Raw genomic sequence first — 24,606 nt, 5'->3', positions numbered from 1 at the left:
AAATGACATTACTTGATTCACAATTACAAATAATGTATAACACGTGTACAGTCAGAATATATTTTTTAACGTGTGATAATAGGGAACAAATTCAAAAATTATGATGTTTCTAATATCTGGTTTTTAAAGTTGTGAGACACAAGTCAGGCAATCTTAATGATTTTTCGAACAATGCCAAATTTATAATTTTGGTTTTGATTTTTCTATGGTTAGTGTATCGAAACAAATCTCTTCTGGATTTTCGGTCAAAATCGAAAGAGTCTAAAAATTCAAAAATTATAATTTAATATATATACTTAATTGTACTTGAATATTATATTTAAATAAAATGTTTTATTTAAATCATTTTAACACAATATATAATAATAATAATAATAATAATAATATAGTAATAATAATAATATAGTAATAATAATAATAATAATAATAATAATAATAATAAATTTATAGAAATGAGAAATTTATCAGAACGATTTTCATTTTATTTTATACTAGGATTGATTTGGAGTAATTGTTTCATATAAGGTTGATGGTAAACATATGTGAAATTATTATTCTACATCTGACTATATATTTATTCATATATGAATGGATATATATCTGAATAATATTCAATGTTTTATCTTAAGTTAGGAGGTTGTGGGTAGAAAAATAATGCTTTCTACATTAGACTACATATTAATTCATATATGAATATATCTGTATAACATTCAATGTTTTATCTCAATTTGGGAGATTATGGTTAGAAAAATAATGCTTTCTATGATTGAATGGTCAGAAATGCATCAGCTGTCAGTTGCCGTAGTATGTAGATAAACTTCAATTCAGCTCACCGATTTATGACAAATTAAATATTGGAAGACACAAAATATTACTCCTATTATATGATTAATTATTTAATTATAAGTCTAAAGGCTAGAAAATATATTTGATGTGAAAGGACGTACACTGCTATACGAATTGAGTCATTAAATTCTGTAACACATGCAAGTCGTTAAATGAGGTAAGGAATTATTCCGATGAATGCTTGAATTATTTTAGCATAGGTAGGAAAATATTTATGTCGTGTAAGATTAGATATAGCACAAATAATTGTTGACCTAGGTATAGCTGCGGTAGTATACTATATTTAAGCCAATACCAAAATTAATTGAGTTTAACACATTTAATGTTCTCATTTGTTTTTTTATTATTGTTGTTGTTTATATTCTGAATTACTTTTGTATCAGTTGGATTGGACATTTTGTAATTAAACATTACAATGAATGTTTGATTACGTTAAACAGAAAGGAAATTTATATCGAATCGTCCAATAGGACTTATTGTCGTTAAACAATACACACCATATATAGGTTCAAATAAAAAGTTGTTTTTATTGTGAAAATGGAAACTTTTAATGCGCTTCAAAGATCTATGAGTTATGCATTTTTCTTGTTGAATGAGTGTTGTGTTACATTAGATTTTAAAATGGGAAATTGGTCTCTAAAATCATGAACTTTGTCTAAAATTTGGTATTTCCCATGAACTTTGAAATTGGTATATAATATCACGAACTTTGCATTTTGTTTGGTATTTCCCAAACTCACTCAAATAAGATATTTTCATCAAAATCTTATTTAATATAGGCAACCTTGAAACCACTTTTTAAGTTCATAACATGTAGCATAAAAAGTCACGTTGAAAACTACGTTGATATTGTGCCAAGTATGATAAAAAAGCCTCGTAAGTTAGTCAAATATAGCAATAAACATGCCGTGGGAAATACCAAACAAAATGCAAAGTTCGTGATATTATATACCAATTTCAAAGTTCATGGGAAATACCAAATTTTAAGCAAAGTTCATGGTTTTAAAGACCAATTTCCCTTTTAAAATAGACAGATTTTTTTAGAATACGGTCAATTTTACTCTAAATGCATTGACTTTATATGTTTAATACAATATTTTTTATTTCACATTAAAAATAATTTTACACCATACCCTTAGATTGAATATTAAAAATTTTATCTAGAATATTAAATTATTTTGATATTCCACAAAAATATAGAAATTAACCTACTCTATTATACCTACGTTTATCGGCCCATTAATTTGATATAGTGGATTTGGGGATACAATTGTAGGTTGAAATTTCGATGTCTATTTAAAGAATAATAAAGTCCAGCAATCTTGTCAAAGCCCAATAGACCTGAAAAGTCCTTATTGCCCCTGCTAATGATATTTCACTTATGAGTTATGCCACATCCTACCTATTTTTTGTTGCAAATAATAAAAACCTTGTTTTCTTTATTTCATAACCATTGTCCAATTTTCAACCATTTGTTTGTGTATTTCGAATTTTTCTTCTTTGATTTTGAGCATTTTATTAATCGAAAAAAATAGCCAAATTTATATGTTTTGATTTAAATAAGCACATCATATTATGGTATTTATGCATGAAAATACATACACATATGGATGTAGAATAAGTTGTTCCAAAACTAGTTATTAGTCCATCTATTATTGATGTCTCAAAAATAAAAATGAGAAGAAAAACTGAGTTAATAGGAAGGGTCAAATTTCTCTTTTATGGAGTACTCTTGTTATTGAATTATTATACTATTCGAACAGAAATCATTTTAAATTAAAATTAAGAAGCAATGATGATAGTGACCAACCAACCGTTACTATGTTACAAATAATTTAATTAGACATGGAGAACAAGCAGACCGCATAGCGCAGTGAATTAGCGCGTTTGACTTCGGATCAAAAGGTCGTGGGTTCGACTCCCACTGTGGTCGATTTTCACTTGGTTTTTACTTCACTTTATCTTTTGCAATGTTTTTCCCTACTCTTTAGGCTAGTATGGTAGGGTAAGCAAGAAGTTTTTTCCTTCTCTTTTGTCTTCATTTTTTTTACGTTATCTTTTGGCAAGCTCGGGGTGAGTAAGAAGTAAAGGAGGTGTTCGACCCTCAAAATTTTGGAGAAGCACGAAATTAAGTATTAACGTATTTGTGGTCTTATCGTGTAGATGTGTCATGATTCATGTAGTCCATTCTAAATTTTCACTTTCGGGGTACAAGAATTAAAATAGGTGTTGAAGGTGTTGGACATTGGACACTACACAAATATGTATGAAATTAATTGGTTAGTGTTAAATATTATCGTGTTCATGTCTTTTTAGTGTTGACATGTCAAATTCATGTAAGTGGTAACCCTTATTGTAACATCGTTATTACTTTTTTTTTTAAAAATTCAGTTCATAATTAACTAGTAATTGTTTGTTTGAGTTTTAGCATTTGAATGATTATTATGTTGTGTGAAATTGAGTTTCTATTTTATCATATTATTATTAGAACGATACCGTATTGCGTCAATACAATGAGATTCTTCTTTCTTTTTCTTTTTGGGCAGTAAGTCAAGATGTATTGGACCTTGTGCATATCTAGTTGTACATTGTTTCACCAGTTCTACACAAACACAGAGATGAAATAGGTATTGGACTTTATGCACAACTGATTGTACATCTTCGTCATCTTCTTCCCACTTCATATTGTTCAACCAATTCACGACTCACACTCGCACACAGTCGAATCCACCGAAATCCGAAATCAATGCTCTCTCTGAAACTCCCACCACCGCCGCCGCCCCCAATCTCCTCCTTCAATTCCAAACCCCTCCCTCTCCAAATCCCCAATTTCCCCTCAATCTCAATTTCCCCCAAAAAATCCCGCCCAATTAGAACCCTAATTCACGCGCAGAACAACGGCGACAACAATGGCAAGGAGCTGCCGAAGGAGAAATCCGGCGATGAAAACGCGAAGAACGGGCGGCCGCGGCTGAACCTGAGGTGGAAGGACCTCCTGCTGGATCCGGATCCGGACAACATCGTGGCGGTGGGATTGACGGGGCTGCTGACGTGGGCGAGCGTGCAGGTGCTGTGGCAGCTGGTCGTGATATCGGCGGCGATCGTGCTCGCCGCCCTCAAATACACCATCGTCGCTGCTCTGCTCGTCTTCATCCTCATCACTCTTCTCTGATTTTTTTTTATTTGGTTTTGCATAGATTGTTTCCGATTGTGACGTATTTTAACAAAATGAATCAACTCTGGGATGAGATTTATCAGATTCTAGCTGTTTCTTATTGAATCTTTGGGAGCTTTTAAGAGAATACTGAAAAACTGTTGCAGTTTTTAATTGGATTTGAATGAGGTTATTTTGGGTGTATAGAACATTGAAATTTTTTCAAAATCGTTCTCAATGTTGAACGCTTATATTTTTTTTATTTTTTTTAGGGTAAATAAATTTAAATTTAAAAACCGTGACACGAAAACTCGATCCGAGACAATTGCCAACTAAGACAATTGCCTGAAACATTGGCCAACTTATCAAAGCATTAACCTAATGTCATAAAAATGAGACTTCTAATACATTACTTAACTAACCATATACTCCCTATATCCGCCATCACAAGGCCCACTTAACTGAGTTTTAAGAAATTTTAAAAAAATGTGTGAAAAAAAGTTAGTGAAATATGGATCTCATTTGTATATATTAGTTTTAAATAAAATACGAGTAGAATGAGTTAGTAGAATGTGGATCTCTGTTACCATTTATGGTAAAAGTGATCCGAGACTCCTATTCGTGGATGTACTAAAATGGAAAAACGAAACTCCTATATGCAGACAGAGGTAATAATATTTATCAAAAATTGAGAGCACACGAGATAATTACAAGCCATCGATCAATTTTATGAAGTATCAATAATGACATCTTATTATGACTAGGTTAATTTAAATGTGAACTTACTATTGAAGAAGCCTATTTTCATTACACCTTACATCAATCGAGCACCCTTTACTATTTGTAGTTTTGTTTAGATCCAAGGAAGCTTTAGTTTGCATTAATCGAGTACTTGTTTCGACTAATGAATATCATAACACTAAAGAAGCTCAATAGCCTTTGAAGATTGAGATATGAGATTCAACTTTCAATACAATGAAAATAAAATGGTTAATTCAAGAATCTCAACAGTCAGTTACAAAATTTTGGCTCCCATTGTTTTAGTATTAATATATAGATCAACACAAGTCCTCCTCGCTCAATCTGTGAATCTAATCTTCTTTGGAGCAGCCTGCACACAGCCCACCTGCAAATAACATAATAACCAAAACCATTAGTGAAACGAAAATCAATCGTCTTTGACCGCCCTTCGCATGAGAAACTATCCCAATCAATTTCATATAGCAAAGTTTAATGACATAACTAGGTTATGACAAATAAATCACTACGAGAATACAAGGACGGGCTTTCAAAGCAACAGAACGAAACTAGGGGGAAAAGATAAGAGATCACAAAATCTTACCATTTCAGGGCACTCATAATCAATACCAGCTGCCTCAATGCGCTTTCTTCTCTTTTGGTCCCTTTTCAGCACGCCGGTAACTAACTTCTGCTGCTGCTCTAGGGTCCGTTCCTATGAATTATATTTGATCGGGAAGACAGTATGAGAATGAGAGAAATCAAGATACGAGGATTTAAGAAGTCTGTGTGGTTCACCTTGTCATGGTGCTTCCTCTCAATGTGAACCCTGTCCACTGGCTTGAAAGAGCGGCCCACGCCTTTCCATCTGAAAAATATTTCTGGTTAGAAAGACGCACTAAAAGACTTCTAAGGGCAGCATTCAAATCCTCCAACGACCAAAATATTGATTTCAAAACAGAATATTTGAAGAAGCAAGATTGATGGTCGGTTAAAGAATGTACTCACAAACTTGGATGAACTTTCTCAGGAGGAACAATGCTAACTTGGAGGAGGTGCTCATACATTAGATAGTTATGCATACATTCTTCAACAACTTTGGCAACCTGCATCGGCCGGAAAATTTGTTTGTGAGAAAGGGGAACAGTCAAACAGAGAGCATGCCAAGGAAGATATGATATTATCTTAAATAGAACTGTACTACCTCAGGAGACATAAACTCAATGAAACCAAAATGCTTCGATTTCCCCGTCTGTTAAAACAGAAAAATGAAACAAGATACATAAATGGAGGAACTGAAAGAAGGTATAGAATGTCTTGTCATTTTGAATGGTACAATTATATCAACTTCATAATGCACATAATTCAACAGAGGAATAAAAAAAATGCTTGATAACACACATACACATACAATATTTATATTGAAGACTATACGTCAACATTTTACTCATTCCAACACCAAGCATCGCACAAGGAATCATACTTTCAGAATGTTGATTAAAAACCAGACAACTTAATCCTCTTTACTATTTAGTGCCAAGACATGGGTAGTTAAATTGTTAAAAGAAGTTGATCACTGGTCTAACGTGCTACATGTTACTACGAGGAAACAACTGGATTTGCAGCCATAATACTCAACCAACAATTGCCTAAAGCAACAATGCAGCAAAATAGTAGACTGTCTACACCCACATCTACTTAAAAGCTGTAGGAGTAACCAAAGTTGAGAAATAGAGTGCTTCGTTGTCAGAACTCACAAACTCTTAGTTTACCTCAACAATAACCCTAGTATTCTTCACTCGTTAAGTATCGATTACAGTTGAAACAGCCTCAACTACAGTTACCTTTATGCCAAAACCTACGCCAAATACTAGGCCTCTTCTATAGATAAATAATTAACAGGCACAATCTACCAATATAACAACATAACATACAGCAGCCAAACAATCAAACCTCCCCAATCCAAAGCATATTTGCAATTCAAAAACGAAAAAGAAACTAACCTTCCTATTCCTAGCAATCCTAAGCCTCTTAACCGCACCGAATTGCTGAAAGAAAGCTGCAAAAGCCGATTTCACGGAATCAGAAAAACACAGTATACTCAAGCCCGTGTAACTAAAATAAGCAAAACAAACCTTCCATCTCAGTTTCATAAAATCCGTGTGGAATTCTTCCAATATACAAAACGGTTGCTTTGTTCTCTTTATTCTCCGTCTTCGGAATACTCTTCGCCGGACCGCCCTCCAAAGGCTGAATTTCCCAATTACAAGCAAAATAATTAATTCCATTTGTATCAACAAAAAATTGCAATCGGAATTGCAAATAAAGTTCAAATTATTTTATATAATAACGAACCAAGTAATCAGCGCCTTCCGATTTAGGTTTTGAAGCTGAAAACTGCACCGCTGCCTTCTTCGAGCTCTTCACAGCTAGCTTCTTCTTCGATTTTAATCCCATTTTAGCTGCAATATTTCAATCGATTGAACGAAGAAGAAAGAGGGATACGCTTGAAGAAGAAAGAGGGCGAATTTTAGGGTTGCAGAATTTAGTTTTTTTATTTAAGCATATGATATTGGTTTAATGGGCTAATGGGCTTGTACATTTATTAATTTAATGATTGGGCCAATGGGTAATTAAATTCGACCTAATTGGGCTTGAAAAATATTGTCATTGAAATGAAAACTATATTAAATAATGTTATATTATCAGAATTTTAGATTTTATAAAAAAAAAATCTCTTTTTTATAAAATTTCGAAAACATTATATAAAATGTTTTTAGATGATCATTAAGATTGGTTTGTGATGGAACTAAGATTATTGTGTTGTTGTGCTCTTATATGAAAGCGAAGATTGGTTTGTGATTTTTGTGATCAACAGTACAGATTAATTTCATACAAAAATACAAATTGTGTTTTTGTAATGTCCATTATAATTTGAAGATACATTCCTCACATTTTATCACATCAATTAAATAATATACTCCTTTTTGTTTGTGTACTTTTATGAACAGATTAGTAGTACTTAGCCTTGTTTCATGTGCAAGGTTCCATAGTTGTCATGTTATGTAATATTACTACTATTACTATGTACTGGCCTGCTTTTAAAAGCTGTAAACTGATCTGATTAGCAACTTTTTTAGAGTGATTTCTTCTATTTTAATCCTATCTTCTGAATATTTTGAATAATACATATAACAACAAAATTTGAGAGTGGAAACTTACATGGCTCAACGTGAAAGACGGAATGAGTTTGAAGAAGACGATAAAAATGGGAGGAAAAAGAAGAAGAGTTGAAGAAGATAATGGAATGGGGTTGAGGAGAGTTTGAAGAAGACGATGAAAATGGGAGGAAAAAGAAGAAGAGTTGAAGAAGATAATGGAATGGGGTTGAGGAAACAAATAGCGCGGTGGAAATTTTTGCAATAAATTTATATTTGTATTTAAATATACAATTTGATGTGCTAAAATGGACTTTGTTATTTAATTGAATATGGCTATTAGGTTTGAAACAAATGTTGAGAATAAAATTAAAATAATGTTATATTGTCAATATTCATTTTATAGAATTTATAAATGTAGGACACATTAAAATGGTAATTTTATAGAACAAAATAGAAAGATTTGGTTATTTTAGATGAATGTTAAGATTAGTTTGTGTTTTTTTTTTATGAATGGATAAGTTCGTTTTGCTTTCTAATTTTGAGTGTCTTTTATGAATGGATAAGTTCGTTTGGCTTACTAATTTTGAATATATGACCAAGATTGATTTGCGATTTATTATAATTTATGAACGATTGAAATCAAAATACTATATATTTTTTGATGCATGACTAAGATTAGTTTGTGTTTTTTTTTTTTTTTTTATGAATGGCTTATAGATACTTATGCTATGTAATCTTGGATATATTTGAATTTGATCTTCTGTGTAATAATCAGGAACCATATCAAATTATACACACAAATAATTAAAAATTTGAACTAAATCTCAAATGATATTTAAAATAAAATATGTGAAGAATTTGAATTAAAGCTCAAATGATATTACTATAAATGATAAAGTTTAATATAAACCACTAGTATAATGTTTAAACCTCAAATTTGAAATTTCAAATTTTAAAACCTCAGATTTTAAAACCTCAGATTCTATGACAGATATGCCCGAACTCAAGATCTTGACATAGCAAGAAGCCAAGAAAATCATATGATCATCATCTAGTCTTAGATATTCTCCTTATGGAATCTATGTAACTACATGAAACAACCAACTTCAACTTGTTCAAAAATGTACTATCTTCCCCATCCCAACCCTCTCCAACACCTGATTTTGCTGCAATCAATACAAGATTCTCCTCATTCCCAACATCAATCTCATACACTTCCTCAAAAACCTCACCAACTTCACAAACCAACCTCTCATAGAACATCTTGCTCGAGGGAATCACGTTCGCAACGAGGACACCCTCGTCCCGAAGAACCTCCCTCGCAGCCCTTAGAACCGAGCCCTCCACGAACTCCACAGGTGGCGCAGAGACGCCACTCATCACATCACTCGAATCCAAATCAACCATCACAATGTCATACTTGTTGGCAACCCCCTTGATGAATCTAATCCCATCTTCAACAAATAAATGGATTAACTCATCATTGTTCAATCCAAAATGCCTCTTGGCAGCTTCTAACACAACCTCGTCTTCCTCGACTCCATCAACCTCGAAATGGAGGCGATCGGCCAAGAATCCGAGCAATGCACCTCCACCAATTCCCAAACACAACGCTCTCGGCCGCGATTTTCCATCCAAGAAGCGGTGAATCACAGCAATGCCAGCCACCATAGGGCTTAAATAGGGCTGAACCAAAACCCCCTTTTCCAACTCAAACTCCAAATCATCTAAACTATCCAAGATTGAAACTTTTTTAGGACGAATTCTAATTTGGGATTGGACAAAATTAGGCATTCTCTTGAACCTCAACCTCCTCCTAAACTCTCTAACCCCATCATCAAACTTCAATTCAACATTCTCAATGAGAAATTCACCTACACAAGGCCCATCGCAGATCTCCAAGATTGAATTTTTAACCACCTCATCCTCGTAAACCAGCAAGGGCACTTCTGGGATTTCACTGTGACCTAGAAATTCGGATTTGGGGGAAAGCCCTAAAAGCAAGGGGGCGAGATTCTGCGGCGGTGGCGGTGGAGGGGAGGTGGAATTGAAGGAGGTGGGAATGGGGGAAGATGGGGGATTTCCGAGGAGGATTAGGCGGGAGAGGGGGAGGGAGGTGGGGGAGGAGAGGAGGAGCTGGAGGTGGCCGGAGAAGGTGGAGAAAATCCAGTCGGATTCGCGGCCTGGTGGGACCCATATGGCGGCGGTGGAGGAGGGTGAAGAGGCGGAGGGGGAGGGGGAATCGAGGACGGCGGCGCGGAGGAGGAGGTGGGGGAGGGGGAGTGTGAAGGTGATGTAGCGGGACGGGACTGTGGTTTCGAATATGGATGGATCCAGCGACATTGTTGATGATTTCTGGTTTAAATATTTTTGCAGTTAATCTGATGGAAAAGAATTGCCACTACTACTTTTGTTCACTAATAATCCCTCTATTTAAAAAATAAGGATATTTGGACGACTCGACCGAACAATATAACAGTAAAAGAGATGAGAAGATGGTCCTTGAAATAGTTTTAGTAGATATTGTTATTAGGGATATTGGCCCCTAATTTCATGGAATTTTTAAAAAATTGGTTTTTTTTTATTTTAGTTTGGCAAATAATATCATAAACTTTTAACCGATAATGTTATTTCTCACTAGCTAAAGAGTTCTGACTATATTAATGGATTGAAGAATAATTTTAGAGGGTATGCTTCAAGAAAAACTATCTTCAAATATTGAAGAACTTGAAGCTTTCGAAGTTGTTGTCGAGAAATAATGAAAAAAATCCATATCATGGTATTATTTGTCGGAATTTTTCCGTCGCTGAGAAATAACAAACTAGGGTAATAGTTCGCGATATTATTTGCCAAATTAAAAGTTTGTGGAAAAAACCAACTGTTTGAAAGTTATGTGATATTAGGGGTATTATTAATGTTTAATAGTGAGTTATAGTGATCACAATTGTAAATAAATTGACGCATGTAAGCAATAGTTTGACAAAACTTTCCATAAGGAAAAATGAGATACCTCTATGAGACTGAAGAAAAAAAAGAAAATTTACTTATTTTTATGGGGGGGGGGAGTACATGAGCTGATTAGCAAGTACGCTTAACATGCTAGAAAAGTATACTCACATTTAAAAAAGATTTAATGTTACATTTTCTTATTTATTGTTTTCTGTCAAATAATTCCCCCTTGGAAAAAATGGCTCATTATCAATGTCAAGCATATATTGAAAAGATGAAAAACTACATGTTGGAAAATGACTATGTCTATGAAATGAGATTCTATCCTAGTAATTTCTCCTTGCTGCATACGTATAAAAGTGGTCTGGACACTAACCAGAACAAGAATGTTAAAGAATTGGTCATGTATAATGCTATCCTACTGCACTTCTTCTATCATCTTGATCTTGGAGTGATGGTGGCTTGCTCTACATTATCTTGTGTTTTCACTCATTCTTCTTTGCTATCTTGCTTGCACGAAGATGCAACCTCGCCTTCAGAGGTCGTGGCGCTCGAGTTTTTTGGTCGAACCCTCTAACACATACGAATCCTTTCCAAAAGCAGTACTGGATACCTTCCGTCGACATACCTAAAAATCACCAATCGCTAAGTCACTTTGTTTCGACTCTTTACGTGTAAGCTACTAGTTAAAATTTACCTTTGAATATAGTTGAGACCGAGGTCCCAAAGAAGACTGTTCTTCTTGGTAAATTCCATATCGAGCTTCTTGGTACGTGAATAGGATCCTTGCTCGTTTTATCATCAGCGAAAACCTTCGTGTATTTTCAACATATATGCATGTATTGATCATCACTGATTGTCAATTTCATACGGAAAATATGAATCGTGAGAAGTTTTTTACCTCGTTGACTTGGAAATATGTCCCGTTGAGTGGGAAACTACCTCTCATTGCGGTTCTACAAGGTATCTGCAACGAGGTGGTTCCTTTAGCAAGAAAAACAATCGGGTTTGTTGTTTGTCTATGGATGGCAATTTATACTAGCACTTACCAGAATAGTCCCGCGTACTGTTTGAGCGTGTGTTTCTCTCGTGCTGTTGCATGAAAAACATGTTTTGTCGTCGCATGAGCCACTTTCATTAGCGCTACATTTACCTTCCGGAAGCTGAGTGGAGTCTGCAGTCTCACCTGGCGTCCATAGGGCGAGAAGGTACGGACTTGGATCGTCAGGTTCTCGTCTATCCATCTAACAGACATATTTTACTTCGTTGTCAGATTGATGCATTGTGAAATGTTAAAAGCTTTAGGTAGAGATGAGGAATAACTAACCCCTTCTAGTAGTGGATGTGAATCCGGGAGTTCATACCTGCAATTACGTATCATAAATCGATGAAAATTTCGACTGATCGAAGATGCTCAAAGCTACTACTCATCTACAATAACAGAAGGATGAACGAAAGAGAGAAAAAGAATACCAATAAGGATTGTTATATTTTGTTATTTTGGATGGAGGTTATGAACTTACACTTGGTGTTCTGTGCGCAGTCGGCTAACGTGCTTCAGTTTGGGTGCGGGAATAGAAGCAAGTCGGGGGCTAAGTGCAATTATGGATTTGGACATATCACCTTCTGGCATTTCTTTATTCCCTTGAATGAAGCTCTTTAGATTAGTCGTGAATTCCTCGATGTTGAGCTTTATTTCCGGGATTTCGTCAGGATCCTCCTCGTAAAATGCATCCTCAATATCTCTTTCTGTATATTCTGTCGATGATTCGGGGGAGGCTGGCTCCTCGATGATAGGTTCACAGTTTATCGCTGTGAACCCTGCACCACCTCCCATGTGATCCTCGGGCGGAGGTAAGAACATAGGCTTTTCAACTACGCCACAACTGTGACTGGGATCCGTTGAAACGTCTGAACAGACCACGCGTTTCTCTTCTGGCCCCGGAAGAGCAAGCCTTGCACTGGACCAGTTGCAAATGCATCAGTTATGCAGTTTTATCATTCTCTGTTTCGAATACGATTATTTTTACACGTACCTGGCGAAAGCGCTGGCGAAATGACGGCACTCTCCTCTCATCGGGCATGCGTTACAATTTGGTTGCCTCTTTGTGCAGAAAACCTGTATCGTAATCAGATGCATGGTAAGTAACTATCGTAAAACGTTTCTTCTGGATTTGTACGATGATTAGTTATTTACCTTCCCGAATGTTATCAGTTGGTAATGTAGCTCGTACCTGTCGTACATAATACAATTGTCAGTGGAACGAACATAAGGATATAACTTTGTTATCGCGATAGGCTGATTCAGGTTGAGAATTTATTACAAGGTTTCTTGATCGAGCATGCAGAGTCGAGGCCAAAGATACTTCTGAATCGATTCCAGCATCGGGTACCTTCAAGAAAGCAATAGCGTTTTTATCAGCCGCGGCCTTAACTATTTATGATGTGATGCAAACTTACAGTTCAAGAAGATGCAACTGTAGAGACTCCGGGAGCGGTTGAAGTGGGACCCAGCCAAGCCGGACAGCAATTCGTCCAACGTTCGTGTCAACCTAAAAACAAACAGTCAGCGAAATGGTTTTCTTTTTCGTTGTTCCTTGCAGGAAAGTGTGCTTACCGGAAAAGCTAGATGGTGAAGTGTTAAGAGGCGTATGCACTCCACGCTTTTCAGCCCCAACCCGTGTATACTCAGTAAGTAATCCCTGCAACAGCACGCGTTGTTAATAGAGAAAATGTAAGACTACGTAAATCTGTGTAATTAGTAAACGTGACGAATTTCATTATGCATACTTGACTTTGTCTGGCTGAGCGTCTCGCAGCCATTCCAGGTCAATGCTTCCGTGATCTTTAACGAGTCTGTCGAGAAATTCCTGCAGAAACATCGAATTAGTTTCTTCACTAGGGTTAAGTGTTAAGTAACATGCAACGTTCTGCATACCTTGATTCGTGCTGCTAGCATGTTATTCATTCCCCTTTCCTTTATAGTGCTAGAGATCTCACGGACATCAGCTTTTCGTAAGGCCTCGTAGTCCAGAGTGTCCATTGTGTCCCTGCTTCTTCCTCCCTTTCCGCCCGTTGATTGCACGTGCTTTCTTAACGAATCCCAGTCAGTTGGCTTTTCCTTTTCCTTTTCCTTCTCCTTCTCCTTCTCCTTCTCGCTTTTCTGCTTTCTCGCAGTTGCATTTGTTGATTGTTCATCAGAAGCGTGGACTGTCTTCGTCTCGGTCGGCTCAAGTGTGCTATCTGCATAGAGTTTTCGATTACCTGTGGGGTTTTGCCCGATTGCTTCGGCTGATTTATTATGCAACTCTTCTACGACTGTTCCGTGTGTCGTATCACAAAGTGTAGAACTTAAGGAAGAGGTGCATTCCTTTTCGTATTCCCGATGATCGTTCGGGAGAATCTTGTCCGGATACGAAACTCCCATTTCTGGCATCTGATTTTTCTGGAGCTCTGCTATTCCTCCAGCCTCTTCGAAGAGGTACAAAGGTCGATGCAAATTGCTCCCAGTTGCTTGGTCCTCGGCTTCAGAATTTGATCCCGAGCTTGATCTGATATCCTCCGAGGCTTGGAAACTCACGGAGCCTGAAGAAGTTTGTGACGAAGCTATACATTCTTCTGTTATCCTGGCCTCTTTGCCCGGAGGAACTTCTTCTGAACCGTGTTCAGATGATTTGTGATCGTAAACTGGCTCCCTTGTCATTCGTTGATGACAAGTCGTTCCATCAGGATGCGTTACGCGGACCACATATTCAGTTGATGGTTTTCCCGCGTTTTGGCACGATGAATCTCTAGTCAACTTGACAGGAAACTTGGCTGCAAGAGACATGAAAGCCGAGCTGCAGGCAATGCGGAAAAACGTTAAAAACGCGATCTATCATCGTCTATTCCTCAATACTCGCTATCGTGGAAACCAACCATACCTCGAAAGATGATCCGAGACATTTTGAGTGAGATATACTCCAATTATCGAGTCAACGACTGAACCTTTCCATTTGGAGAATCGTCTATCGCCTGCCAAGATAAATTTCCATTCCGGTTTTATCCGAATACTGAAATTTTTCTAATATCAACTTAATAAATATACCTTGAACAAGATGCATCCGGGCTATAAATGAATCCACACGACCACGGAAGACTCTTCGTTCTTCATCCCATTTCTTCTGTTTATCCTCGTCCATGGTGTCCGCATTCTCACTTCCTTCACTGCCCATTAACAGGTTCCATAGCCTATTCGTCTCTTGATCAAGGTCCACTTTGGGACGTGGCCTCCGTTTCTTGATCGCCTCATATGGAACCACAGCACCATCTCCTGCGTACGGAATGAGAGCATTTTCCTCTCCCGTACTGATCTGTAGCCTTTTCATGCCTTCTGTTATATCGTCAACTGCCAATATGATTCTCTTATGTTCGCGTGCGCCTGCAGAGCAAACAGAGATATTACATTTTCGTGCAAATAAAACTATACATTAAGAGGAAAGTTTGCTGAAGATGCGTACCCGAGACATTCGTCTCCTGCTGTACTACTCTATTTGTACGCGACATTTTGTTTGGTGGCGTCTTTCTGATGTAATGCCTCTTTGCTGACACGCGAGCAAATGCAGCCGCCATCTCCTTTCTTTTTCCAACTTTAGGGCCTTGGTTTAAAGTGGACATTTGCTTCTGAAACCGGAGTCCAGAACCGATGGAATCCACGCGCCAATGGCGGGTGGCCTTGTTGGCTTCGTACGTTGGATTCATCAATTTGGTTATTTCTTCAATGCCAAAATATGGCAATCCAGCATTCGTGCGCGGTCTGTATGTATGGCCATGAATGCTCCTGCTCGGGCCTACAGTTTGTTCGGAGAAATTTTCAGAAGGCATTCTGAGCCCATTCATCTTTGCAAAATCTTGCCACGGTGTCATGCTTTGTTCGTTAAAGTGGCTTCCACGGGAACTGACAATCCGGGGTTGTGTTGGCGCAGTGTAGGAATATGCTCTTTCGGGTTGCTTTTCCTCCCTGTTACCTACCAATTCCCACGGAAGTTGAGGCGTATTTTGAAGTCCCGGATGCCTCAGTCCATCCATGTTTTGCTGTCGGGTGTTTGCTAGAATAAGAAGCTGACTAAAGCCGCCACTTGAATGACTGTATACCTGCCTGTGTGCACCCGGATTAGTACTTCGCGCATTCAAACTCCTTGCAATGGCATTAAGAGTGTGGCCTTTCGATGAGGCTGTCGGGACTGTGGCTGCGAATGCCAGTGACTCTTGAGGCGGGATTTTTCCTACAAACGTTTGCTCCATTTGTGTCTGCTCTCTGCTAATGTTTTGATGCACAGCCTCACTGCCCGTATGACTATCATCGCGGTGGTCAAACTCTTTGCGCTTAGATTTCTTTCCGACTTCGTCCTCCAAGTCAAAATTTAACGATCTCTTACACGATTTCCCTTGATTCGTCGAGCCTTTAATGTCTTTCTTCCGCACATACTTCCTTTTGGTGGGAGGATCTCCACCGGGGGTCTTGTTTTCTTTTTCCGCGGGCTTTGGAGTTCGTTTAGGCTTCTCTGGCCTCACTACCTTCGGCCGGTGCTTTCTCCTCTTTGGTGTCTTCTGAGGTGGTGTTTCGTTACAAAACTCTCCTCCGTTGTTTCCACCAACTGGATTTCGCTTCTCCTCTGTCGTTGAAGCGTCAGGAGACGCTGAACTCAGGGCATCGGAGACGAAATCGCCGTGCTCTCTCTCTCCAGTTTCAGCTTGTTGAGGCAGCATAGACTTCTTACTGTTTTCTTCTGTTGACAGATGAGGCGGCTGGCTGTGCTGGCTGTTCTTCAGTAGGCTGTGGTGATCCGGTGTTGCTGGTCCGAGATGGAAAGGCCGACTCACATTCGTGGAGTCTCCGTCTTCTGAACTCCGCGGTAAGGTTAGGCCGTCGCTTGGTCTTTTATCCACCAAAACTCTACCTGTAAACACAACATCACAACCATCAAATACTGCTCCCGTCCACGATAAAAAAATGTGTCATTTTGGCAAACGGTACGTTCATAATTAAAAGTCCAAGTTCACTTTTTTCCGTGTTGGGTAGGTGCACCTCACGCTCCACTAAATCATTATTCTCACATTCCATTGAAAAAACTAATAGTAGTTTATAAAAGTAGGACCCACAATCCACTAACGAATTTCCCTCTCTTTCTTTTACATTTCTTAAAATCCATATCGAATCAATAAAGAACTAATTGTTTTGTTCTATTCTGCCAAGAGTATGTATTCGTCTAGAGCAAGTATACCATAACTTTTTACCTCTTCACCCGTCCGCCATTAATCTTAGGTGGGTCCCACATTTCATTACGAAACTAATTAAAGTACTATCTAAAAAGTGAGATCTACGTTCCACTAACTCATGTTCCATAACACGAGACACTTAATGCAGACGAAGGAAGTATTATGCAGAATTCAGTATCTAGTAAAGGAGTAGAATGAGACAATACACATAATGCTCATAAAATGACTCAAACACACAAAAGATCTAACCTACAACATCATGTGAACATAGCAAACATTAAAGTTGAAATCTTTTGAATAAAAACACTACTAGTACTACTAAAATGTCAAGAAATTACACTCACTTTGCATTTGCTGCAGATTGTAACCACCAACATCCTGATTTTCCACAACCTTACCCAACAATTCTTCCAAAGACTCAACTTTTCTAGGAAGAACCACATTTCCAACATCCTCAACGCCACGGCTCCACTGATCTGCCCCGGATAGCCCAGTCGAGCCACCACGCGTCTCATTCCCCGTCTCACCAAAAGCCACACCAGCTGGCCCAACACTCTCCCCCTGGCCCCATCCGTCCTGCAAAACATCGGTGTAGAGCCCGAGCAAATCCTCCCAATTTTCGACTCCATCACTCTGCTGCATCCCAAACTCCAGATTCATACTCCTCCAATTCTTGTTTCTTCAGCAGCCTTATGCTATTTTGTGATCCATATTTGCCCCAAAAATCTGAAAAAGCCTTTCTTTTTATGACAATCACACTGATCTAAAATGGAAAAATCAATCCACCTTTAAAACCAATTTCCTAAAATAAATAAACCACCTGCATTTTCACTCTCCTTTCCCAAATTTTTTTCTTCATCCATATATTCTCAAATTTCCTAAAATAAATAAACCACATGCATTTTCATACTCCTTTCCCAATTCTTGCTTCTTCAAACCCCAAAATCTAAAAAAAAAACCTTTCTTTTTAGAGCAATCAATCAAAGTGATAGAAAATGATGAAAAAATTCCATCTTTACACCAAATTTCCTAAATAAACAAACCACCTGCATTTTTCACAGCTTGAATTCCACACAATATATTTTATCTATAGGCATGCCAAATTAACCACTTCTTAGCTAACCTATGCCTCACAATTGAATGGAAATGAAAAACACAAAACAGAGATAAATAGGCAAATCAAAGTGAATTAGGTGATTTAATTCCTAGCTTAAATGTGCCAATGAATTCTCCTCACTCTCTCTCTTGAGTAAAGCCCATAAAAACCTTAAATGAAGATTATTTCATGTGATCCTTTACTGATACAGAATTAAGAGGCGTGTTAATTGGGTTTAACGGGGAAAAATGTGATGGAAAAAAGATTTGGAAAATTCAAGAGTTTTGTTCAGTTACAGTCGAGCTCACCGATGGATACATACAGCCGTTTTGTACGTATAGCCGGAGTGATGTGTTTGAGATTGAGTCAATGTCGGAAAGCCAAGTCAGCAACAGTTATAACAGTATTTGGTTTTTTTTATAGAGAGAAAGAAGGTGAGAAATGAGAGAGATAATATAATACTCTCTCGGTCCCACAAAAATACAAACATTTAAGACGGTACGAGAATTAATGCATAACTGATAAATAACTGGTAAATAAAAGAGATAAAAAGAAAAAGTAATTACAGTTGAGTAAGTGTGTGACTCTGATTAGAGAATGAGACTCATCTTATTATAAATAAAGAAGTTATCATAAGTAGAATGAGATATATTTATGGGACATTCCTAAATAGAAAATATTCTTATTTTTATGATAGGACGGAGGAGTATTGAGAAAAATAAATGTATAGTAGTAGTACTAAAATTTAATACTCTAACCCACTTATAGTCAATCCCAATATTTAATTTCCGGTCCCTATATTTAATTTTGAACATTGGGTTACATATTACTAAATTACTAGTACTATTTATATTGTATTATCGTTTAATTTTATATTATCTATTACAAGACAAAAATTGTCTTAGATTTACACTGTACGGATAGGATACTGATTTTAAAAATGTACTCTTCTATGTTTATAATTAAACGTTATACTTTTCCTATACTTTTCCGTACAAAATATATTCACATTTCACTTCTTCCCTCCGTACATCTAGGTATTTTCGTCGTACTTAGCAACTGATAGTCATATACTCCGTAGTCAATTCTATTATTCTACAACGTAATACAACCAAAAATTGTCGAAAAACTAGATTTGCGTCAACGGGCATAGATACTTCATTAAAAACTGTATATATCTCCGTCTTTAATCAATAGTTATGTTATTTCATAAAAAATATATTCGTCTTCCATTCCCCAATGACCGACACGACTTGTTACTCACTCTCTCTTCTATATTGTTATTAACGTTCAAATAACAATAACAACGTTATTTTTTCACATTTAACTAAATTTGCATTAAATCTAATATCATTCACTATTAAGATTATTAGTAATGAATTGAAAGAGTATATCAAGAGTTTGACTCTATTTTCATATGTTGAGAATATTAGGTAATGGATTATGATTAGTCTCCGAACTAATTTATAGCACCGAAGTTTTGAACCCTTCCTTTTTAGTTCATTTTAAAATATTGTTACGGAGTTTGTTTTTAGTTTTGTTGAAGTTCATTTTATATGGATATTCATTTTTAGATCGTTTTAATTCATTCTAGAAAGAATGAACTAAAACGATCTTAAAGGGAACTCCATGTTGTCTAATAATAAACTTCTTATTTGGTTCAACGATTCGGTACTATGCAGTAGTTTTGCTTATATCACTGCTCTATTAGGTAATAGCAGTAGTAGTAGTTTAATTTTAGTATCAGGCTATGAAATCCATCATTTTGGGTAATATCCACTCATTCATAATTTTATTTCTCAATTTTCGAACCTTCATAGTTATAATAATTATGTCACAGTCAAATAGTAATAAATTCAGTTACATTCAAAGTACCATTATAACATACCTAACTTTTTAAGTAGAATAATAAGTCCCATCATTTTTTTTGTTAAAAGTCTCAATTATTCACATTTTTAACATTGGTGATTGGTCCCTAACATACTCTATATAGTATATAGCACTCAAATAATGTTTTAGCCATTTAAGATAGTGGAATCTTTTATTTGTTTTTAGCAATATTATTTGGAATACCCAAAAAATTTGCACAACATAAAAAAGGAAATTAGTTGTAATTGGATGGAAGGATAGAATTGATCAAACTCATTTTTTATAAAAAAAAAACCTTTGCTTGGAAAAATTGCAACAACATATATAATTACTGAATTTGTTTCTGGCACTGATAAATGAACAGATGAAAAGAGGCTTTTTTTTTTTTTTTATGAAAAGTTGAAATATTTTGGATACAAGAATACTTGAATGAGACTAATAAGATTTCACGGTTGCCCACGCAAAATAAGATTTTTGCCGAAGATATCTTATTTAGGCTGCCATAGGAAATAACAAACAAAATTTAAAGTTTGCAATATTTTAGTCCAATTTTAAACTTTGTGGAAAATACCAAAATTTAAACAAAGTTCATGATTTAAGAAACCAATTTCCCTTCTTTTTTTTACATCCTGAAGTTGTAAAAAAAATATTTCTTGTATGATAATGTGGATTAGATGTGACAAATTGATTATTCACCCCTAAACAGGATTTTGATCAAAAAAAAGAATGCCTTTAAATCCAAAAATGCAGTCCAAATCGTAGTCCTAAGGGCTAAGATTAAGCAATCCGATTGTCAATAATTAATCAAGAACATAGAAAAATCATTATTAATCTATTTTGTCATTTTATAAAATTCAGATTTGATGTCATTGTTAAATCATTTTAGGTCATCATTTATTAAAATAACCTAAAAATAAACTACCAGTGACCTAAATATGCCATCCGTATAATTTTGTTCTGCACTTCTATATTTAAATCTAGTTTTGCATGGATCAAAACCCCCCAAATATAAATAAAAGATAGGATTCATTCAGTGGCCAAGTCTCTCTCTCTCTGCGTAGGACGATAAAACACAACTTAGTTGACAACAATAAGTTAGGAGATCGAGCTATCACGAAGACGAGGGTTAATATAGAATCATTACTGATCCTTTGGCAAAAATAAAGCCTCCCAAAGCATACAAGTTGCAAAAATTCAACTGCATAAAACATGAATTGCAGTTCTCATTGTGTGAATTGTATTCTCTTTCATGACATACAAAAATGCAGCCTTTTTCTAAGTGAAACCAACTCCTACATTTCTAATTGATGCATGAAAGCCTAATGCAATATCACTGCACCCAAATAATATCGAAGCTATATTCCGATGCACCGGAGAACGAAAAAAACATTACAAAATTTCACTCACGAATGAACCCGTATGGCATTTCAGTTGCCGGCTGATTCAGCTATCGGATGAAATATTCATGCAGTCGGAGAAGACAATTGTTCTAAGGCTTCCAGTGATGTGTTGCCTTACGGCTTTGACTGCATCGAAGTAGGCACCACTAGAAGGGGTTTCCAATCCATCAACAACCTATGAGAAGTTGAGAACACCGAGATGTAAAAACTAACGAGAACACGTTGGTGTAAATGTTTTGCGGAGAAAACTGTTATGCATGATGGATTAGTAAAATACCAGCAAGGAAACTCCAGATATGTCAACGGCCTCTAATGCGACAACTTCCAAAAGTCTGTCGGGGGTGGAGACGAGAAACTCTGGTTCACAATTATTTAAACTGCCAAATACGATGAGAACAGGTCAAGAAAAACACTCCCATTGATATCAAATACACAAATACGAAACAGCTGCTTTTCACATGAATAAGTTTTGGAAAAGGAACAGGATGAGAGCACGTCGATTTACATCAACTTGCCACACAATGAGTCAGAAAACAGTCGCCCCTTTATCTAATGCCCGCCACTACAAACTAAAAAAAATCTGCTGACTCTTAGATACGAGACTAAACAATCAGTGACCAAAATAAAGTAACGTGCATCTCTAGAAATCACAAACATGTTGGCAGTAATCTGTTGTTGCATAAAAGGAGTAACCAGTTTGGAGACTAACCCGTCTATTTGATGGTCTATGGAGGCACCTGAATGCAAACTCACTGTATGTACGCCAAGCCCTTTCAACGGCTTGCAGACTCCGCGTACCTATAGATGATGTAGGGCAGCATAATAAATTATCAAGACAGATTATCTTGGAACAGAAACCTTCAATAATGATATAGTATCGTATCAATTAAAATTTGATGCACACTGTCGCGCAGCATATGTGATTGCACATTTCAGATATATGATTGACACCATAGCATCATCTAAGATCCCGAAAGGTATATGCACAAAAAATTAATAGACAGCTAGATAGGAAATGGAGTAAGCATCCTACAAACCTCGGAGGCTTTATCTTGAGATGGCACTAAATATAAAAGGAAAGGACCAGTAAATGATACACCCTCTTTCTCCTTCATTGAAATGATATCAGCAGCAGTCGATGCTATCCAAGAAATTTGCTCCCTCTTTGAGTCAGCTCCACTGGCCTCCAGCACATCTATTCCAGTACTGTAACAATTCCAAAAATCAAGTCCCCAAGCACTAGCAAATAGAGGTTCGTCCTTTTCATCACTCAAGGCTGTTCCATTGTGCATAGCATCCTGTATAGTGTTCAAACACATAAGCAAAAACTTTGACGGGCTCCCAGAAACATTGTCCGAGACAATTTCTTCCCAAGAGCCTTTGGACCCTCCCCTCTTAATAATCTGGTGAGTCGGTTTCCCCAGATTGGTTGCAATCTCCGACCCCATAAACTTAATACACGAATGCAATGCCATCTTTCCCTTCTCCACGATCTGAGACTTCTCCGTTTTGTTCCCAGGAAGACGTCCACGTTGATCATTTCCTTTCACAAACTCCTTCTTCAACCTAGAAGATTTCTTATCCTTTAGCTTCCAATCTTCTTTCGAATCCCTCTTCCTTTTCCCCATGGGTTCGGGTTTCCCCTTTCTTTCATTGAAAGGGTCCTCAAGAGAAGGAAGGCTGAAGCACATACCCTAAACAGCAACCAAAAAGCAAAAAAAATCCCAATTTTCAACAACATATCCCATCACTTTTAACATAAAACAGATTAGCTACGAATAATTAGCAAAACCATAGCTTGAATTAACTATAATCAAACTCGTAAAGCAACTTAGGCAGCTTGACATCAGCACCCAAATAGAATAAAACCTAAAAGATTGCACATTTACCTTCAAACAACACGAACCCAAAATTAAACTCATATTCCACAACAAGGAAATCAGAAATTGAAAATCCAATAGCTCAATATTGGGAAAAAAAATTCAATTGAAGAGAAAAAGCGTTACCTGACACTGGCGGCGCTTGCCGGATTGGCGGCGCTTCTTGGCGGCGATGAAGGCAGCGACGCGGCTGGAGACTTTTGACGAGGCATCCCTTTTACTTTCCGCCTTTCTATTGATCCTTTTGTTCCTCCGTCTGGTTATGGAATTATCGCTTAGCCCCATTTTCTCGCACCACGAAAGCTGAGAAAGAGAGAGTGGCGACTGCGAGCAGGTTTTGACTGGTTTTTGCTGTGTGATTTTTTCACGCACTGAGTGTGTTTCTTTAGATTTTGGGTTTTAGGGATATTTTCGGTATTTTGTGTGATGTTGGGGGTATTTTCGTCATGAGATTTTTGGGCCGAAGTGGGTTGGACTCTGGAATATGTAGTTTGGGCCTTATAATTATAATGAATATAATAATTTCAATTATCTGTATTTTAAGAGATGATTAACTCAATTTTCTGGCAATAAAAAATATTATAATGCCGTCTTTTTTATTTTACTATTATCCCTGTATATATATTTAGAAAATGGAGTATAAGATAAGTCTTCCATATTTTAATACCGACAAAATTTATAAAAATCAGATAAGGGTACGTACATTTTTATGTACCAATTACTAAGTGTCTTTTAATAATATTCTTCAATTTAATAAATTTTAAACATACATACAATAACATTTTTATAGTTAATTTGAGCTCTATGCCGCAAAATATATTCCAAACATTCATTTTAGTATCAACGATTTAACATCCCTAACTATAATCATTTTTTTAATAAAATATCTCGCTAAATAAGTCAGCTGCGAAAATCGATTTATATTGGCGGATTTTGATATAGTTTCTTTTTTCTTTGATAATTACCAAGAGTATCCACCCGCGGACCCATTAATTATTCTTCGCACGCACCTCAATTTGATATGGTTTTTATTTCCATTTGAACATGTGAAAATATGTCGCTTGCGCTATAACAAAATGTACGAATGAATATAAAAGTGTTTTTGTATTATCTATTTTTAGTGTGTTTCAGAAAGTATTCTAAACTTTTTGATATTCTAAAGAAAGTGTCATCAAATTTGAAAAAAATAAAATTTTGATAATATTTGATGAAATGACGTCGTTCCAAACTTTGATAAAATGAATAAACTTTTTTT

General features: G+C 36.5%; 5 protein-coding genes and 1 non-coding gene across 6 annotated transcripts; 2 read left to right on the top strand and 4 right to left on the bottom strand.

Annotated features, from left to right (window-relative positions):
- Positions 1-2,705: 2,705 nt before the first annotated feature.
- TRNAR-UCG (transfer RNA arginine (anticodon UCG)) lies at positions 2,706-2,779 on the top strand. The gene has a single exon. It is a non-coding gene; the product is annotated as a tRNA-Arg (tRNA).
- A 626-nt stretch (positions 2,780-3,405) lies between these two features.
- LOC125201864 (uncharacterized) lies at positions 3,406-4,103 on the top strand. Its single transcript, XM_048100150.2, has one exon. It carries the CDS (start codon positions 3,593-3,595, stop codon positions 4,016-4,018), a length of 426 nt encoding a protein of 141 aa, XP_047956107.1. The 5' UTR covers positions 3,406-3,592; the 3' UTR covers positions 4,019-4,103.
- An 851-nt stretch (positions 4,104-4,954) lies between these two features.
- LOC125210791 (RNA-binding (RRM/RBD/RNP motifs) family protein) lies at positions 4,955-7,279 on the bottom strand. The gene is made up of 8 exons (XM_048110388.2): positions 7,094-7,279; positions 6,874-6,988; positions 6,742-6,797; positions 5,943-5,990; positions 5,747-5,844; positions 5,537-5,606; positions 5,343-5,453; positions 4,955-5,126 (listed from the first exon to the last, which is right to left on the bottom strand). The coding sequence occupies exons 1-8, from the start codon at positions 7,193-7,195 to the stop codon at positions 5,079-5,081; spliced, it is 648 nt and encodes a 215-aa protein (XP_047966345.1). The 5' UTR covers positions 7,196-7,279; the 3' UTR covers positions 4,955-5,078.
- A 1,470-nt stretch (positions 7,280-8,749) lies between these two features.
- On the bottom strand, positions 8,750-10,320 carry LOC125201723 (S-adenosyl-L-methionine-dependent methyltransferases superfamily protein). The gene has a single exon (XM_048099951.2). The coding sequence runs from the start codon at positions 10,240-10,242 to the stop codon at positions 8,947-8,949; it is 1,296 nt and encodes a 431-aa protein (XP_047955908.2). The 5' UTR covers positions 10,243-10,320; the 3' UTR covers positions 8,750-8,946.
- A 676-nt stretch (positions 10,321-10,996) lies between these two features.
- Positions 10,997-18,638, bottom strand: LOC125212785 (DNA glycosylase/AP lyase ROS1-like). The gene is made up of 18 exons (XM_048113053.2): positions 18,511-18,638; positions 17,451-17,832; positions 15,348-16,787; positions 14,936-15,268; positions 14,772-14,862; positions 13,787-14,687; positions 13,639-13,718; positions 13,466-13,550; positions 13,309-13,400; positions 13,173-13,241; positions 13,046-13,082; positions 12,885-12,967; positions 12,372-12,809; positions 12,176-12,212; positions 11,898-12,092; positions 11,750-11,815; positions 11,546-11,660; positions 10,997-11,476 (listed from the first exon to the last, which is right to left on the bottom strand). The coding sequence occupies exons 2-18, from the start codon at positions 17,764-17,766 to the stop codon at positions 11,334-11,336; spliced, it is 4,521 nt and encodes a 1,506-aa protein (XP_047969010.2). The 5' UTR covers positions 17,767-17,832; positions 18,511-18,638; the 3' UTR covers positions 10,997-11,333.
- A 2,617-nt stretch (positions 18,639-21,255) lies between these two features.
- LOC125213667 (uncharacterized) lies at positions 21,256-23,716 on the bottom strand. The gene is made up of 5 exons (XM_048114369.2): positions 23,478-23,716; positions 22,509-23,165; positions 22,181-22,269; positions 21,749-21,848; positions 21,256-21,646 (listed from the first exon to the last, which is right to left on the bottom strand). The coding sequence occupies exons 1-5, from the start codon at positions 23,634-23,636 to the stop codon at positions 21,515-21,517; spliced, it is 1,137 nt and encodes a 378-aa protein (XP_047970326.2). The 5' UTR covers positions 23,637-23,716; the 3' UTR covers positions 21,256-21,514.
- Between the last annotated feature and the right edge of the window lie 890 nt (positions 23,717-24,606).

The sequence above is a fragment of the Salvia hispanica genome, chromosome 2, assembly GCF_029641045.1.
Source record: "Salvia hispanica isolate PSC_SH4W2 chromosome 2, Shi_PSC_v1, whole genome shotgun sequence".
Lineage (NCBI taxonomy): Eukaryota > Viridiplantae > Streptophyta > Magnoliopsida > Lamiales > Lamiaceae > Salvia > Salvia hispanica.
Note: the sequence above shows the minus strand (reverse complement) of the source record. Positions and strands in the feature narration are given on the sequence as shown.

Coding starts and splice junctions, on each gene's coding strand:
- LOC125201864 (XM_048100150.2), top strand. CDS start 3,593: ATGCTCTCTCTGAAACTCCCACCACCGCCGCCGCCCCCAATCTCCTCC.
- LOC125210791 (XM_048110388.2), bottom strand. CDS start 7,195: ATGGGATTAAAATCGAAGAAGAAGCTAGCTGTGAAGAGCTCGAAGAAG. Junction 5,991..6,741: donor GGATTGCTAGGAATAGGAAG/GTTAGTTTCTTT, acceptor CTGTTTTAACAG/ACGGGGAAATCGAAGCATTT. Junction 5,127..5,342: donor ATTATGAGTGCCCTGAAATG/GTAAGATTTTGT, acceptor TGTTATTTGCAG/GTGGGCTGTGTGCAGGCTGC.
- LOC125201723 (XM_048099951.2), bottom strand. CDS start 10,242: ATGTCGCTGGATCCATCCATATTCGAAACCACAGTCCCGTCCCGCTAC.
- LOC125212785 (XM_048113053.2), bottom strand. CDS start 17,766: ATGAATCTGGAGTTTGGGATGCAGCAGAGTGATGGAGTCGAAAATTGG. Junction 13,719..13,786: donor TGCTAGCAGCACGAATCAAG/GTATGCAGAACG, acceptor ATGTTTCTGCAG/GAATTTCTCGACAGACTCGT. Junction 13,242..13,308: donor CAGTTGCATCTTCTTGAACT/GTAAGTTTGCAT, acceptor GCTTTCTTGAAG/GTACCCGATGCTGGAATCGA.
- LOC125213667 (XM_048114369.2), bottom strand. CDS start 23,636: ATGGGGCTAAGCGATAATTCCATAACCAGACGGAGGAACAAAAGGATC. Junction 23,166..23,477: donor GCAAGCGCCGCCAGTGTCAG/GTAACGCTTTTT, acceptor GTTGCTGTTTAG/GGTATGTGCTTCAGCCTTCC. Junction 21,647..21,748: donor TATCTGGAGTTTCCTTGCTG/GTATTTTACTAA, acceptor AACTTCTCATAG/GTTGTTGATGGATTGGAAAC.